Here is a 15,377-nt window from a genome sequence, read left to right on the forward strand (position 1 = left end):
AGCTTTTGTGACAGATGGGTCTTTAGCCATCTTAATGGGTAGTCAAAACGATAGCCTTCATGCTTTACGGTCTCTGTCTCAAACTTTTGACCGACATTAGTAAAAAGTTCATCTAATGGTTTAGTTGTAGCAACTCTTGAATTTTCTTTTCTATTGGAAGCATATTTTATCTAGAATAAAAATGTCGAAAGAAACAGCGTCTATGAGAGAAATACAACACAACCGACAACTCATTTTGCAAGCTCTAAATAAGAACACAACAAACTTTTCAAACTATTCTAAGATATCTGAGTCATTGAAAGAAGGAAACTTAAAACTGACATTAAACCCAATGACAGATGAGTTTCTGTTTCAAGACAACAAGAACCATACTGTTTGTATAAATCCAACAAAAGGAACCTTAAACGAGAAACCTATAGATGAACTTCTTTTGAAAGCAGATGTTGACAACAAAGCTGACAAAGAATATGTAGACGATGCAATAGCAAAAGAAGAAGAAAGAGCTAACAATGCTTATGCAACAAAAGAACATACTTATCCTGAACTAGCAGACAAAACATATGTTGACAATAAAATGTCAAGTGAAGTGACAAGAGCTGAAAACGAATATTCTAAAAAGACTCATACACATTCTATATCTGAAATAACAGACTTACAAGAAACCTTAAACAGTAAAAGTGCCGTTGGACATACACATACCATTGCAAATATTACAAACTTACAAGAAACCTTAAACAGGAAAAGTGCCGTTGGACATACACATTCTATATCTGAAATAACAGACTTAAACGTTAGCCTTGAAAAGAAAGCAAATAAGACTCATACACATACAAGTTTTACAACTGTTGCTATAGAAAGTATTGAAGGAACGGTTGAAGAAACTGGTGGGGATGCATTATATTGTAAACCTCCTAACTTTCCACAAGGTTTAACATCGGATGACGACATAACGACGATGAGAAACATTAGATGTAAAGATGTTTATGTCATGAAGGATGAATATAATACTAAATTCACTGCTCAAGATTTATATGACAAGAAAGCAGACAAAACAGAGCTTCAAACATTAAAGACAGAAATACTTCAAACATTATATCCTATAGGCTCTATTTATACGTCAATGAACTCAACAAATCCAGAAACAGTTCTGGGTTTTGGAACTTGGACTCAAATAGTCGACAGGTTTTTGTATTGTGCAAACTCTTCAAAGGAAACAGGTGGAAGTAAAACGATTTCAGGTGAAAATTTACCTGCACACAGTCACTACATAGATTTAAGTACATCTCAAGCAGGTTGGCATAAGCATAAATTTTGGGATTGGTCAGCAATGAAAAAAGGTAAAGGATATGATGTTAAAGACGACGTTCAGTTGCTATAAATTGTTTCTGGGTGACACTCAGGGAGATGGAAACCATACACATCGCGTTTCAGGGTATACGCAAACAACGGGACAAAGTAAAGACTACATGCCACCTTACATGACAGTTTACGCATGGTATAGAAATGCTTAGTCGTCATTTTCAACTTCTTTAGCATATTCGTCAGGAGTTGTCTTATATTTGTTAGGAACTGTCTTTGAAAGTATACCACCTTGAACTTTGACAAGTTTGAAACGAGGTCTGACAATAGTAGTTTTATCTTCTGCTTGCAGTGTGTACATTTTGCCATGTTTGCCTAAAACTTCATAATATTCTCTTGTATACTTTCTTCTATTTTTACGAACACGAATGCGAGTACCTGTCGAGTTCCCATTGTTGTCATAGTCAATAGTATTTTCATATGGGTCGCGTTTAGGTATTTCTATTTTTACTTTGTCACCTTTCTGAAGTTTGAAGCCTGGCATTCTTTCTTGTTTGTCTCTTTTGACTAAACTATTAAATATATAGTCTTTCTCTAAGTCAGGGTTGTTTTTCATTTCTTCAGGGGAATGGTTTCCCAAACCTTTTTGTTTACGGCTATTGTAAATATTTAAAACTTGTCTCATCTTTGCCATGGAGAAGTGTCTGTACTTGTCGTCATATGACATTTCATCTACCTCACCACCTTGTGGTTGGTTTAAGTCTCTTAAGATTTTTTATACAACTGTCAATGACACCAAGAGCAGAATGGTTTTGGTCGACAATGAAATATTGGTTTACATTTTTTGAACGCAGATAGTTTTTAATATCGTCTGATTTGAAAGAACTTTCACAGTCAGATGTCAGTTTTGTTGGATGGTATTTGTCAACGAATATTGTCAAAGCAGTTTTCACATCTAAAATATTTTTGGACCATAATGGTATGGCTTCACAGTATCTTGTGTTTTGACCGACAAATATTAGCCAGTATGGTGGTCCATCTTCTCTATACCTCGGAATGTTTTCCAAGATATCCATAAACCAAGCATTTGGTGTTGAACTAAAGATTTTTACCATGAGTGCTTTCTTTGTTGCCTTAGAAACATAGGGGTCCTTGTTTGGATTCGTCATTTTTTAACCCATAAGAAATGGGTTTATTTGGCGCATTAGCAGGAGTTGCATCCAGATTTTTGCCCGCAGTGGGAACAATAGCCAGAGGTGCATTTGGAATTGGAAGGAAGATTTTGAGTACATTAGGTATACTGAAAGAGAAAGCACAACCTATTATACAAACCGTACAGAAAGGTTGGGAGGTAGCACGAGATGCAGCAAATCTTATTCCAAATCCTGAAACAAGAGGAAAAGTTCAAGGATGGATGGACAATGTAGGAAGACAAGCAGGAAACTACTATAACAAAGCAAATGACTACTATAACAAGCAGGGCACTACATGGACCAAGGTGAAAGATTCTTTAACAGAGGATATAACCATGCACAACAGTGGGTAAACAATAACCAACCTCAACCACCTCAAACGTGGGGAATGTAAATTTTTTTACTGAGATGAAATGAACAATACAGCATTGAGACAAATGGGCTCAAGATGGATTTGTCGGCTTCCAGCAGTTACACCACCACGTGTTTGTCAAGTCCTCCCTATACCTCAGGAAGTTTTAGACCGACTTAAAAAACCTAAACAACCAGTTGAAAACAAACCAAACTAAAATTTTTTACTGAGATGAAATGACCGAAGAAGTTGAAACGGTAGATTTGACACCACAAACAAAAAGTTCAGAACCATTGTCAAAACCTGTCAAAGAACTTACAGATGAAGAGAAAAATTCAATAATAGAAAGTGCCAGGTCTGGAAATACAAACCCTAACTACAAAGTCACTTTTCATAGAAATGGAACGGCTAGTATCTCAAAAAAGAAACAGACTCTCACAAATAAAATATTGAAGTCTGAAGGAGTTTATGAGACAACAGATGGAAAAGTTTACTTCACTGACCAACAGTTCATTATAGAACATCTCATTGACTTAGAGTCGAAATATTCTAAACTTTACAACAAACACAAAAAGTTGAAAGGAAAACAAAAACAAATGGCATATGATATTTATGAAGATACTAACGACACAACCATACCTGCAAGTGAAGTAAAGTCAGAGGAACCGAAAAGTGACGAAAAACCGATAGAAGAAGAAAAACCAAAAACTGAAGATAAACCAAAACCAAAGTTTAGTTTGGAAACTAAACCAAGTCAACCTTCATTAGCTGGTATGGGTTGGCGTCAAAGACTTATGGCAGCAGGCGGTTATGTTAAGTAAAGAAAAAAATATTTTTTTATTTTTATAAAAATGCCCCCATATAGAATGGATAGAAAATCTGCTAGAATAAAAGCAGAGTTACAAAGATATGGTTGGAGAGTTTCGAAGAAGTTTAAATATAAGAAAGGAAGACCCATAAAAGTCTATGACAAATTGTCTGGTCTTCGCTACGAAATGGATTTGGAAACAGCACGTGCCAATTATCCAAACAGACTGGAGAGGTTAGAAGAAGAACGTCTTATGAACATGCCTTTCAATGTTACTGAGCCACAAGTTGAAGGACACGACGGCTTTGCCAGATTCTACTGGAAACATGACGAACAATTGCATCCTTTGAGAAGGAAAAAAGGAAAAGGTGAAGACGCACATGCTCCCATGGAAAGAACAAGATATGCATATGAAAAGTATCGTGAAGTTAGAAGTCAAATTACATCTGGTCGAACCTTTACAGTAAACTTTGACGAAGGAAAGAACAAAGAAGGCTTCATGGGTGTACTTGCTGCCATACAAGACGGAAATAAGAAAGGATACAATCTCAGATTGACCATAACAGATTTGGATGGTCACATTTACTATGCAAATGGCAATGAACAAACAGCTGCAAAACTTCTTGACGCTTTCAAGACTACAAAGAGAGAACAAATGGTTGACTCCGACTCAGACATTTTGAATGCAATTGAAGGAATTGCAAGTGTCAAGTTCGAATGGTACCAACCTAACCCTCAAGCAGTCAGACAACATGCTGGATACTTCCCGTTCATAAATAAGTCTGACATTGACTTGACAAGGTATGGAATTTACAATTCAATTGAAACAATTGTCAATGAACCTTGCATTCTTACATGTCTCAGGAACTCTGGTCTTGTTACAGAAGAGAAGATGAAGTACCTTGAGTCATGTGTGAAGACAAGGTACATTCTGGATCAAATCAATTTTCAATAGAATTTATACATACATTCAATCTATTAGTAACATACCCGTATATATTTTTTATCAAGCTATCCTACCAGCCTTTCTGAACTTTTATTGCATATTTTGGTCGAAGAAGAATTCGCAATGATAATAATAAAAACTTAACAAAAAGTCAATTTTTATTTTTGTCATATCCAAATGAGACTGAGTTGCTTAACAATTTACTACCGAATTTTTGTCTAACTTTGTCGTCGAAGAAAAAAATATAGGCGTAACGCAAAAATTGATTATTGTTCATTATGGTTCTTAGATAGATAAGCATCTATATTCCCACGTCTAATTAAATGTATAAGTTTTGAGGTTTCTGCCTCTCGCTTAATGCAACCATCATGTGAATTTGTTTTATATAAAAACTAGAGTTATATATTAGACAATAATATGAGTTATATGTGATATATTTTCAGAAAGATTTGTGTTCTATACTTCCAAAATTGTTATTTTTTAATTAAAAAGAATCTTTTCAACAAAATATACCATTACTTAAGTTATATTTAAAAAACGTGCTCGTATCATAAAGTTCAAATAATTCAATATTTTAAGCTTTTCTGAGGTGTCACTTTTGCATGAACTTTCTGTTTACCACAATTTACTCAACAAATATTTTTATACTAATCTATTCATACATATCTTTCTTATTTTTCCAAGATTTTACAGATCACAAAGAAAGAGATATACGTTCATTGGAATCTATTATCTATTGCTACTGGACGGTTACATTATGGTAACGGTACGTTTTCCTCTTCTTCATTTGTGCCTTATGCACAGGTATTAAAGACATGTTTAAAGTTAAAGCTTGAAATTTTGAACCTAGTATCCCTAAACTTCTCACTCAAATCTTTTGTAGCTTTTTTCATCTTTTATGTCTAACATTATTCTATTGTAACTGAAGACAAACTTAAGATGGTCTTGGTAACTGTATACAGCATAAGCGCTTTGTGATGCTACGAAATTTTGATTCACTCATTTCTTTAACGAATTAAAAAAAATAATTTATTCAAAATAGTAAGACATGAAATTTTTAACAGTTTATTTTTTTGTATTTCATGAAATAATTATTTTCTAATTTCTTTTCCCTCTCTCGTATATACTAGATATTTAAGAAGTTCAGAACATTCCATATTTCCTAAATGTTTTCTTTATCCTAACGTGTGCCAGTTATATTATATGAAACTTGGAAATAATCTTTATCTTTGTACAGCCTTTCATCACTGTCCAATGATAGCTTTATATCCATTTTGGAGTTTAGGCATTTATCATAATTCGCAATCTAGCGTTTTAATAATTCCCAGTCTTACCTTTTTAAAATTGACTGTTTAAGATATCAGCTGATTTAAGCCCCTACTCTAACTTTAATGCTCCTAACTTAGTTCTAAAGGTTTTTCTACAAAATTTTAGGAAATTCCCATCCTCTTTAAATGTATCAATGATTTCCATTTCACTCTATTTTCAATTCTTCCTCTACTCGTTTATGCGGTCTTTGATATGACTCCACCAGGATTCCAAGACAAATTAAATATTCTTCTATCAATTATATGTTATTACTCATAGCTTATTTGGCTTTCATATTCATTTAAGTTAATTCACAAATCTTCACGGTCCTTTTTAAACTTGAAGTTCTAACACCCCATTCAGGATGTTAACAATTGTTTAATTAAATCGCGAATATCTGACATGCAAATCTATGATATACGCTTCTTTATGAAAAGATAAAAAATAAATTATTTTAAAATTAATTGTTAATCTATTAATTGATTTATAATAAAGTATATTCTTTAATCGCATCGTCTATATATATAGATGTAACAAAAAAAGTCACTAAAGCCTGCATCAATAACCTACTACTGGCAAATAACAATTGTTAGGCATGATAACACTTCTATCAATTTTTACAATCTCCTCTGAAATTGAAAGAAATCGAATCATTTGATTTTTTTTTATTTCTCAACTTCAATATAAAGATTATTCAAACTTTGCGAATGATTTTCAAAAGTTACAGAATGTAATCAACACAGGTTTAATCTCAGCTTAAAATATATAAATGCTAAGATTACTGTCGAAAATTTTGCCCAAAAAATTTGGAGATAAGCAGATAATATGACAACGTTAAATGCAATATTGCATATATAAAACCTTCATATGATGGACATTTTATCACACAACAGCATTAATTCTCCTTTCTGACTGACGATTTATAATCAAATATTAAAATTCATATGAAAAAACAGTAAAAACAAACAGATGAAATTATTCCGAAGCCGGAAATGATGATGGGTTCTATGGAATATTTAAACATTCGACTTATCTCACGAGAATATTACATCAGTTAAAACTATCTGCGAGAAATAAGCAATTTTACTGAATTTCTAAATACCTACATGAAGCGATGTCACTCTTATGATCAAACATTTGAGGTCAATTTTTGATCAACAAACCTCTATGAAAGTTCCGATCAAAAAAAATTCACACTTATATTAGATATAATATCAAGTCTAAAATAATAAAATTCTACATTGTTTAATCAAAGTTAGATTTTTCTTTTTCTAATCTTGACAGTGACGAATTTGAGTATTTCATGTAATCTAATTGTAAATTATTTTGCAATTCTTATTCATGCATTAGAACAGATGTCAAAGTTAAGATATTTCTTACTTTTTTCGCTTCTCACCGATGCAAGTAATCTTCTTCTCAAAATATACTTTAGAAAAGAAATAGTGATTAATAGCTGCCCATGCTGTAAGAAAGGGTTAGTTTGTTTAGAGAAGTAAGAAATGTTACTTTGTCGAGACAAGTAGTAGGACTTTTACACTAATGCTTTTCATCTTTATGAAATTATATCGAAAAAATACGCTTCATTTTCTGGATATCTTACAGATGAGTAAAATGATCCCAATGTTTGCTTTGGGTTATATTTTAAATAGCTACACTCCTGGACATCTACTACATTAATTAAATGCGTAATAGGACAGTTGGCGATCAAAAGTCTGATTTCTAGAGAGAGTATAATCACGCTGATAAGATTACAATACTTCGTGCGATTGAAATAGAACAAAAATTTATAAAGTGTAAAACATAATAAAAATTTAAATTTTATATAGGTTGTATTATACGCTTAAGTATATATAATATATATGTGAGAAATTCTTAGTAACTGAGAATCGCGAAGACTTCCCTAGCTATTTCATTTTCACCTTAGGACGCCCAGTGAAACCTGGTGCGCTCAAATAAATGTGATAGTAAATATACAAATGTTTGGGAGAATATTACAACAGGACACGGACCTTTAGGACGGCCACCCCCCTTTTTACCAGTAGTTCTTCCGTAAGCAAAAGAAATATTCGAAAAAAAGATATCAATTAAATGCGAAATTCGATGAACACATGTTAAAATGTTTGAAAATTTCAAAGTTGATTGAAATAACCACGATAAAATGCTGAATACTTTAAAAAATGGTATATTAAGTTCATCTTTAATTAAGTAGAAGAGTATACGAACTAGGAAATTCTCAGTTCTATCTATACGGAGAAAAAATACATATAATCAAAAAAGTTGATTGCCATATCGAACTTAGCAGACACCAAAAATAAGGTCCTCCATTTTAGCCGTATACTATCGACTCAATCATTCTCATTTATTAATCAAAATTTAATATATATTTGTATTGCCAAATATGCTTCAAAATATTTTCATTATGAACGAATTTACTTATGAAAGTCAATATATTTGTGTTATGTCTTAATATGCTCTATTTCCGGTTATATTCACAATCATAACCTTCTAATATTTTATTTTTCGCAATTAAATTTAAATCATCAGAAAAACGACAATGTAATTTGCAATCATGATACATCATTCAATCACATCTTATTGATTTATGAGACAATGCAAATTAAAACATATTCTTTTTTATTTCTCAATTTCTCCGTTCAGAAGAAAGTAGTTATTGTAATGATTCAAGTTGTTTAACCTGGTACTTCATTTTTAAATCAATATATCTCATTTTAGAATTAATCCATAAAACGTAGGGAGAGGTCTTTCATCTCAAAATTGTGAGAATACGGTTTTTTTTCACCAACATAAATATTTGTCACCAAAACCCCATACTGTTTAGAATATCGTTTACACAGAATCAAACTGAATTCATTTTAATCTATGAAACGACTGCATATTAGATTTATCCAGGTCTTGCGGAGAATTAAGTTTTTGAGATAATTCATTTTCCTTTTTTGCCAAAAATGGAGCTGAAAGAAAATTTTTAATCTTCTCAATTGCATTTTATTGCTTCATTATTAATGCTGCAATCTCAGTAGATTTTTCAGACCAGGCCCTTTAATGATTTGCGCGTCAATCGTTTGCAGCGGATCATTAATCTCAGCTTGGCATTTCTACATCTATCTTGGCAGATGCTATAAATATTTATAAATTCAAATCTGAATTAATCTCAAATATCCAGAGCATTTATACATTGCTTGGGCCGTTTTTGTTCTTTTCACCTCCAATGGAACACATTCCTGGCAGTCAAAGTCGTTTATCAATGCAAGATTCTATGAATTCTGAAGGTTCTACACGTGATTTTTCACACTTTTCGTTCATACATTTCTCAACTGTTCCTTCAAAATCAACATAGTTTTATAATTCATACTTATTTTAATAGCAAACGCAAATTTTAATGGGCTTAGCTTGTACTTTGTTTCGTTTGATTAGCGATAAAAAATATTTTAATGCTGATGTTTCAAATAGCTATATCGAATTTTATGCTAGTTTTGCTAAAACGTTGATGCTTTACTCTTTAGGTTACTTATTGCAATCATCCCAAGCAAAATTACTTATATTTGGGTACACTACAATTTACTCTATAGCCTAGGCCAACTTACGTAATGTTCATTTAATTACCACGAGAAAAAGAATATCGGAAAACGAGCCAAGATACTTACTTCTATAATCAAGGGCATTTTTCCTTTATCTGGAATCCCTTCTTTGGCGTGCTACACACCTTTTTATTACCATTCGATCCGTTGAGAGAAATACGAACTATTCATAGTTTGCGCTTCATTCGCTGTCGCATTAATATTCAAAACAGTTTCGTTATTGATTACAAGTTAAATTTACAAAATTATTTTTTTGTTTTATAACAAAATGTAATACGTAAGTCTAGAAGATTAAGTTAATTAATTCATTGTTAAATTAATAAAAATTTATCCTTTATTTTGTTATCAATTTTTTTATAAATAGATTTTAGATTACACAAAAAACTACCCTTAAATGTGACATTGAACATACTGCTTTTTATACAAATCATATCTTTTGATTGGATGATTTTAAAAGTAGTATGTATAGGATGGGTTTATGTGACATTTTGTAAAGAAGAACACATAATTGAACGATTTTGTGATCATTATTTTTAACATTAATTTTTAAAAATAATTTATTTTTTATTTCTTACATAAATGACCCAACAAGTAAAACCAGACTAAAATAGATTATCGAATTTTAGAGGATGGTGTTCCTGTTTAGTATCAAAAGATTTAAGGGAAGCAATATTATGAAATTTCTTCATCTGAATACATAAAACATTTATTTAAAAAGGAAGATGTGATTATTAAACGTTAATGGAATATGAAACCAATAAATCAATTGAAACTATAAATATATGAAGTGGATGAAAGATGCAAAAATAAAGATAAAGTTTATACAGTTTCATAATATGAATGGAAAAACCAATAAGAGATAGAAAACATTTAGGAGTTATGGAAGTGTATATAATGCGGGTTTTGTGTGACTTTTTTTGTAAACGTAAGAATTCAACAAATATGCGAGAGCGATTTGTCATAATTTTTTTTTAAATTACATATGAAAGTAAAAAATATATGAATCTTACGGTTTTTATTCTTACGTTTTGAATAAACAAGAATTTAAAAATTTCAAAATTGTAAGACATTTACACTAAACCCATACATAATGAAAATAAAAAAAATAAAAAAAATAAAAAAATAAACTTTAAAAATTTCATGTCTTACATTTTTGAATAATTTATTTTTTTTATTTGTATGAAAATGATGTCAAAAAACAAACGTTAAAAAAATTAAAAAAAAAAAAAAAAAAAAAGGTATGGGGCTTCCAGGCACTTCGTGCCTTCAGCCCTGAAGAGTTTGTATATAATGAAGTTCTTATATACCGGGTCTTCCAGGAGCTTTCACAAATATATACTGTTTTCATGTTTATGTTGGTTTCAGAACTTTTCTTAAAAATCTAAGATAAATAAAATAAGTTAGGGTAGAAGGTGTAGCTATAACCTTTTTCTAACCTTTCTTTCTACCCTCTTGAATTTTCAAGACTTCTTCGTACATGTTTTGTCCCTTTTCTGTCACTTTTCAGGAAAAACATTTTTATTGTATATAAATATGGAATTTTTACAAAACCACCGTTACCCTCTTCTTTGGAAATAAGAGTAGATGTAAAGATATTCTATTGAGAGAACTTAAGAAACTACACGAATGGTCTAACATTGTAGACTTGTTCGGTGGAAGTTTCTATATATCTCATTTGTGCCATACAATATTTCCTGACTCAAAAGATTATATGCAAGACTTTCGACAACTATATGACCGTCTCAACACATATACCAGACACACAAACAAAATATTGAAAGAGTTAAAAGAAAGATATACTATAGGTAAGATGGAACGTATACCATTAGATAAGAAAAAATCTGTCAGAGAGGTTTGAAAAAGGCAGAGTATATTGAACTGGGATAGTATATCTGCATAGACTTATTATATAGTGGTGCTATAAGAGTTCATGACATTGAAACACTTATGTCAAAAGTTTTAATATCTTAACTATACAAATGTTTTCAAAGAGAACATAGAAAAATATATTGAGGGTAACGAGTTTGTGAGATGTCATTGGACAGAGTTGTATGAAAAATATAAAGAACAAGGAAAATGTTTTTTATAGTGACCCGCCGTTCTATAACACAATGGGATTTTCAAATACCAAGTAGACTGGACTTTGAGAGACCTCTTAGAAACTTAGACGTTTTACATAACCATCCATGCTTTTATTTACATCCGATAAAAGTGGTTTGGAAAGTGTCATGAGATGGTTAGAGGACCAACATGAACTATGAGTTTAGATACGATAAATAGAATATTGGAGAGGTTCCTATAAACTGGAGAAAGTGTCCAACAACAGAAATTTTATTGGAAGTAAATGTGGTTTGAATAGAGTACTTGTTTTAAGGTTTTCCATTGTCATTCGTTAATTTGACGTGGCGAGAAGGTACAGAGAATATATGAAGATGAACCAATACCAGCAAATGTTCACATATGTACTTCGTAAGAGATATTTTTATCTATATATTAAATGGACGCCACGAACTTAGCGAATGCACAGCAACCTGACAACCCAAACCAGAGAATATTCGATAATGAAGTTAAACACGCAATGGCAAACTATGGTCAATGCCAACAGATGTCAAAGATGTCAAATGACGCGGTTAGGTTTGCACACCGGGATATGGTATGCAAATAGAGAGAAAGATGTTTATACAAACCCTGAAGTGGGATATAAACAACTTTATGCAGATTACGCGAACACACGAGGAGTTGACCCCAGAATATGTTTTCTACCAGAGGAGAAACAGAAATGTATGAGCTCCAGTTAAAGAATGCTAGTGGAACTCAACAGGAGACGTAATAATGGCAGCGACATTAGATTTTACATATATGTAAAATGGGGGTTTCCTTAGTAGTATGGAGAAACCTTCGGGAAATGTTGGAAAGAGGTATATGGAAGTGAATAAAAAACGTAAGGAAGAGAAATTTGGAACGGAGTCAAAAATATTGGTAAAAGAGTAGGTCAGTTTGTCGTATTGATACCTAAAGACGCCTGAACCAGAAGAGCAAGCTCCTGTTATACAACAGCCTGAACTGCACCACAGTCTAGTTGGCAACCAATCCAACACCTCAACCGTAGTTAAAAATTATATTTTTTATCGTTCGATAGTAGTTGTATATGAAACTAAAGTTCTAAGTAAAACGCATGGTAATATAATCTGACAATATAAGACTGAAACTAAAAGCCGGGAAGTACGTCAATAAGACGAATGAGTGGTCGCGAGAGAGTTCGATCTTATATACATACAGTCTTATTATCTAGCATCAGTCAGAGATACAAATTTACAGCAACGCGCATCACACTTCACTAGCAAAGCGTTAGTAGAGCAACAATGAATAGTTTTTCGACTCACTAATACTATCTATTATTTGATGCTAATACCGAGCCGATAGCAGACGCAGACATGCAAAGAGAGGTCTGCACCCATATATTTGAAGCATTTATATTTATTCTATATTCAATATAGTATATTCGAGAGTCGAGCAACACCTTACATCAACTCATGGTATCATAGTGCTCTCCTAGACATAATCGGAGCAAATTGTATAAATAAGTACTACTACCAATAGCGTATCTAAGAGAAAACAAAGTTCGACCATCAATTATGCTCGATTTACAAACATTCTTGCAAACACGTACCACATATGTTACATTAGCAAGTATGACAATTCGCTCGATATATATATTCCTTGCATGGCGTACTTATGTCAGTTGGTTGGATTATGTGAGAGTGTTCTCAATTCAGAGAAATCTTCAATACCGATGACAATTGAACACACTCGGATGAATAATCTTCCATGCTATATTGAGATCATAGACATTTAAGTCAATATATAGTCTCACAACCTAAGATAATAAGTGTATGCTCTGCGTATCGAGGTAGCAATATATCATCAATAATTTCAGGATAATATTCTTACATGTAGAATCGCATAGAAATGGATACTTACATATTTTTAGAGGCGATCTAGTATAATAATTTTATTTAAACACGCACGAGTTACGAAATACGATAGCGAACATGAACAGGATTCAACTCTTGTATAGCTATCTTATTTCTGACATTACCCACATAAATTTATTTCGTTCCCTTGAGCAGTATATATAATCACTAAGTATAGAAAACATTGACCAATATAAACGGAAACACTTTTATCTTCTATCAGACAGACCGGCACGAGTATCGACACAAAACTCTAGTCATAATCATAAGCAAGATAAGCCACATAGCTTTTTAGAGAGTGATACAACAAGAAATGTACTGAGGAGAGAGGGATTTTGCATTCGAGCATGAACTCCGAACCATCGGTCATTCGTATATAGTAGGACCACCACAATTATATAATGGATTAGCAAATAATGCGTTAGTTACGTGCAGATGGACTGCGAGCCGGGTGGTACGTCGACACGCAGCTCAGACATATTAGATTCAGCTATTAGTCTCGATAACTATCACATCACACATCATAATGATTCATATTACTATCCATATACACTCGCGGATAGAGCGGTGCTAGACAGATGCGTGAAGCCGACTACTCACTATCTAGCTAGAGGTGGCTCTGCAGTAGGCGGAAGCAGAGAGTAGAGGTAGAGAGCGACGATGCATAGTATGAGGAGAAACAGCGTCTATGAAGAGAAATACAACACAGACCCGACCACTCAATTGTATGTGAGAGTCAGCTCTAATAAGCTAACAAAAAACTTTCCAAACTATTCTAAGATATCCTGGTCATTAGAGTAGAGAATAGAACTGACATCGTATGATACTATATAACTATCACAGTGAAATGCACACAACGAGGCATACTCTAGATTCTCTGAGATCTTATACTCACACATTAATAATATTATCTTTTTTACTCACACCGATTATGATATACTATCTTAGTACAATAGGCGCACACTCTTATATTATATTACATGAGTAATTACAATATGACATAGATTCCGATCAGAGAGATATTACACATGCGCATCATAACAGAATATCACTATGATATATCTAGGTGAGTGACTTAATCATAGCGAGGATGGAATAGCTCTATGATACACAAGATAGGTAAGGTCGGAAGAATCGAGATAAGTATATATATTCTCATCACTGCAGCGATCATATCAGTCACAGAGCATGACGAGTATCGCATAATGATCTCATATACGATATACACGCACGCTCTAGAAGCGAGATCGAGCTCTCTAGAGAGCAGTAAGTTGTTCGTGAGATATCATGTCACTATCACAGTGACTACCATGGAACGAGTGGAACAACGGACAATACGACTTCTATAGATATATGCTGATGATATCATATGCATCAGCAGAGTTCACTCTACGCATATCGATCGCAGCACATGAATGTCTTGAGATATATACAAGTTCGAACACTAATCAGACTACAAGAACACCTGCAGATACTCAGTGTACTATGAGAGAACACACGTATATAAAACACATAGTCATCAGAGTTCAAATCTAGCAGGCTATGCAGCGATATAGCGAGTATATATTAGAGCAGATATAGACATACCACTATAACATAACTAAGATCATGAGATCATAAGTACGTATCACCGTGCCGGAGGATCGGAATAAGTCATTCATCCTAATAATCTGACCAATACAACTTAAACGTAGCCTTGAAAAGAATAGCTACACACATCATACCACCATACCAATTTTTACGAGAGAGGAAAGTATTGATAGGACACGGTTGAAGACTGGTGTGGATGCATTTAATGTGGAAATGCCTCTCTATATTCTTCCACATAGGTTTAACTCGATGAACTGGGGACATACGACGAGAGAACATTTAGATGTAAAGATTTTAAGGTCATGAAAGGA

At 32.9% G+C, this 15,377-nt stretch overlaps 5 protein-coding genes and 1 pseudogene across 6 annotated transcripts, besides 4 other annotated features; 5 read left to right on the forward strand and 1 right to left on the reverse strand.

Moving 5' to 3' along the window:
- Positions 1 to 181: 181 nt before the first annotated feature.
- Positions 182 to 537, forward strand: TVAGG3_0102410 (phage tail repeat-like family; the record flags this gene model as incomplete). The annotated part of the gene is made up of 1 exon (XM_051222824.1): positions 182 to 537. A coding segment is annotated over one exon (356 nt), but the record flags the coding sequence as incomplete, so codon positions are not given.
- A 76-nt stretch (positions 538 to 613) lies between these two features.
- Positions 614 to 4,585: a mobile genetic element.
- TVAGG3_0102430 (uncharacterized protein) lies at positions 1,508 to 2,026 on the reverse strand (the record flags this gene model as incomplete). The annotated part of the gene is made up of 1 exon (XM_051222825.1): positions 1,508 to 2,026. One exon carries the CDS (start codon positions 2,024 to 2,026, stop codon positions 1,508 to 1,510), a length of 519 nt encoding a protein of 172 aa, XP_051107811.1.
- Positions 2,570 to 2,886, forward strand: TVAGG3_0102440 (annotated as a pseudogene). The gene has a single exon. A coding segment is annotated over exon 1 (317 nt).
- Positions 2,906 to 3,061, forward strand: TVAGG3_0102450 (uncharacterized protein; the record flags this gene model as incomplete). The annotated part of the gene is made up of 1 exon (XM_051222826.1): positions 2,906 to 3,061. One exon carries the CDS (start codon positions 2,906 to 2,908, stop codon positions 3,059 to 3,061), a length of 156 nt encoding a protein of 51 aa, XP_051107812.1.
- TVAGG3_0102460 (phage tail repeat-like family) lies at positions 3,081 to 3,665 on the forward strand (the record flags this gene model as incomplete). Its single annotated transcript, XM_051222827.1, has 1 exon — positions 3,081 to 3,665. One exon carries the CDS (start codon positions 3,081 to 3,083, stop codon positions 3,663 to 3,665), a length of 585 nt encoding a protein of 194 aa, XP_051107813.1.
- Positions 4,586 to 5,181: 596 nt separating the features above from the next.
- Positions 5,182 to 5,221: a mobile genetic element.
- Positions 5,182 to 5,221: a terminal%2Cinverted (terminal inverted repeat of Banshee-A3 transposon ID:TVAGG3_0102470).
- Positions 5,222 to 6,481: 1,260 nt separating this feature from the next.
- Positions 6,482 to 7,943: a mobile genetic element.
- Positions 7,944 to 13,911: 5,968 nt separating this feature from the next.
- On the forward strand, positions 13,912 to 14,121 carry TVAGG3_0102490 (uncharacterized protein; the record flags this gene model as incomplete). The annotated part of the gene is made up of 1 exon (XM_051222828.1): positions 13,912 to 14,121. The coding sequence occupies one exon, from the start codon at positions 13,912 to 13,914 to the stop codon at positions 14,119 to 14,121; it is 210 nt and encodes a 69-aa protein (XP_051107814.1).
- Positions 14,122 to 15,377: the final 1,256 nt, after the last annotated feature.

The sequence above is a fragment of the Trichomonas vaginalis genome, chromosome IV (genome assembly GCF_026262505.1).
Source record: "Trichomonas vaginalis G3 chromosome IV, whole genome shotgun sequence".
Classification (NCBI taxonomy): domain Eukaryota; phylum Parabasalia; order Trichomonadida; family Trichomonadidae; genus Trichomonas; species Trichomonas vaginalis.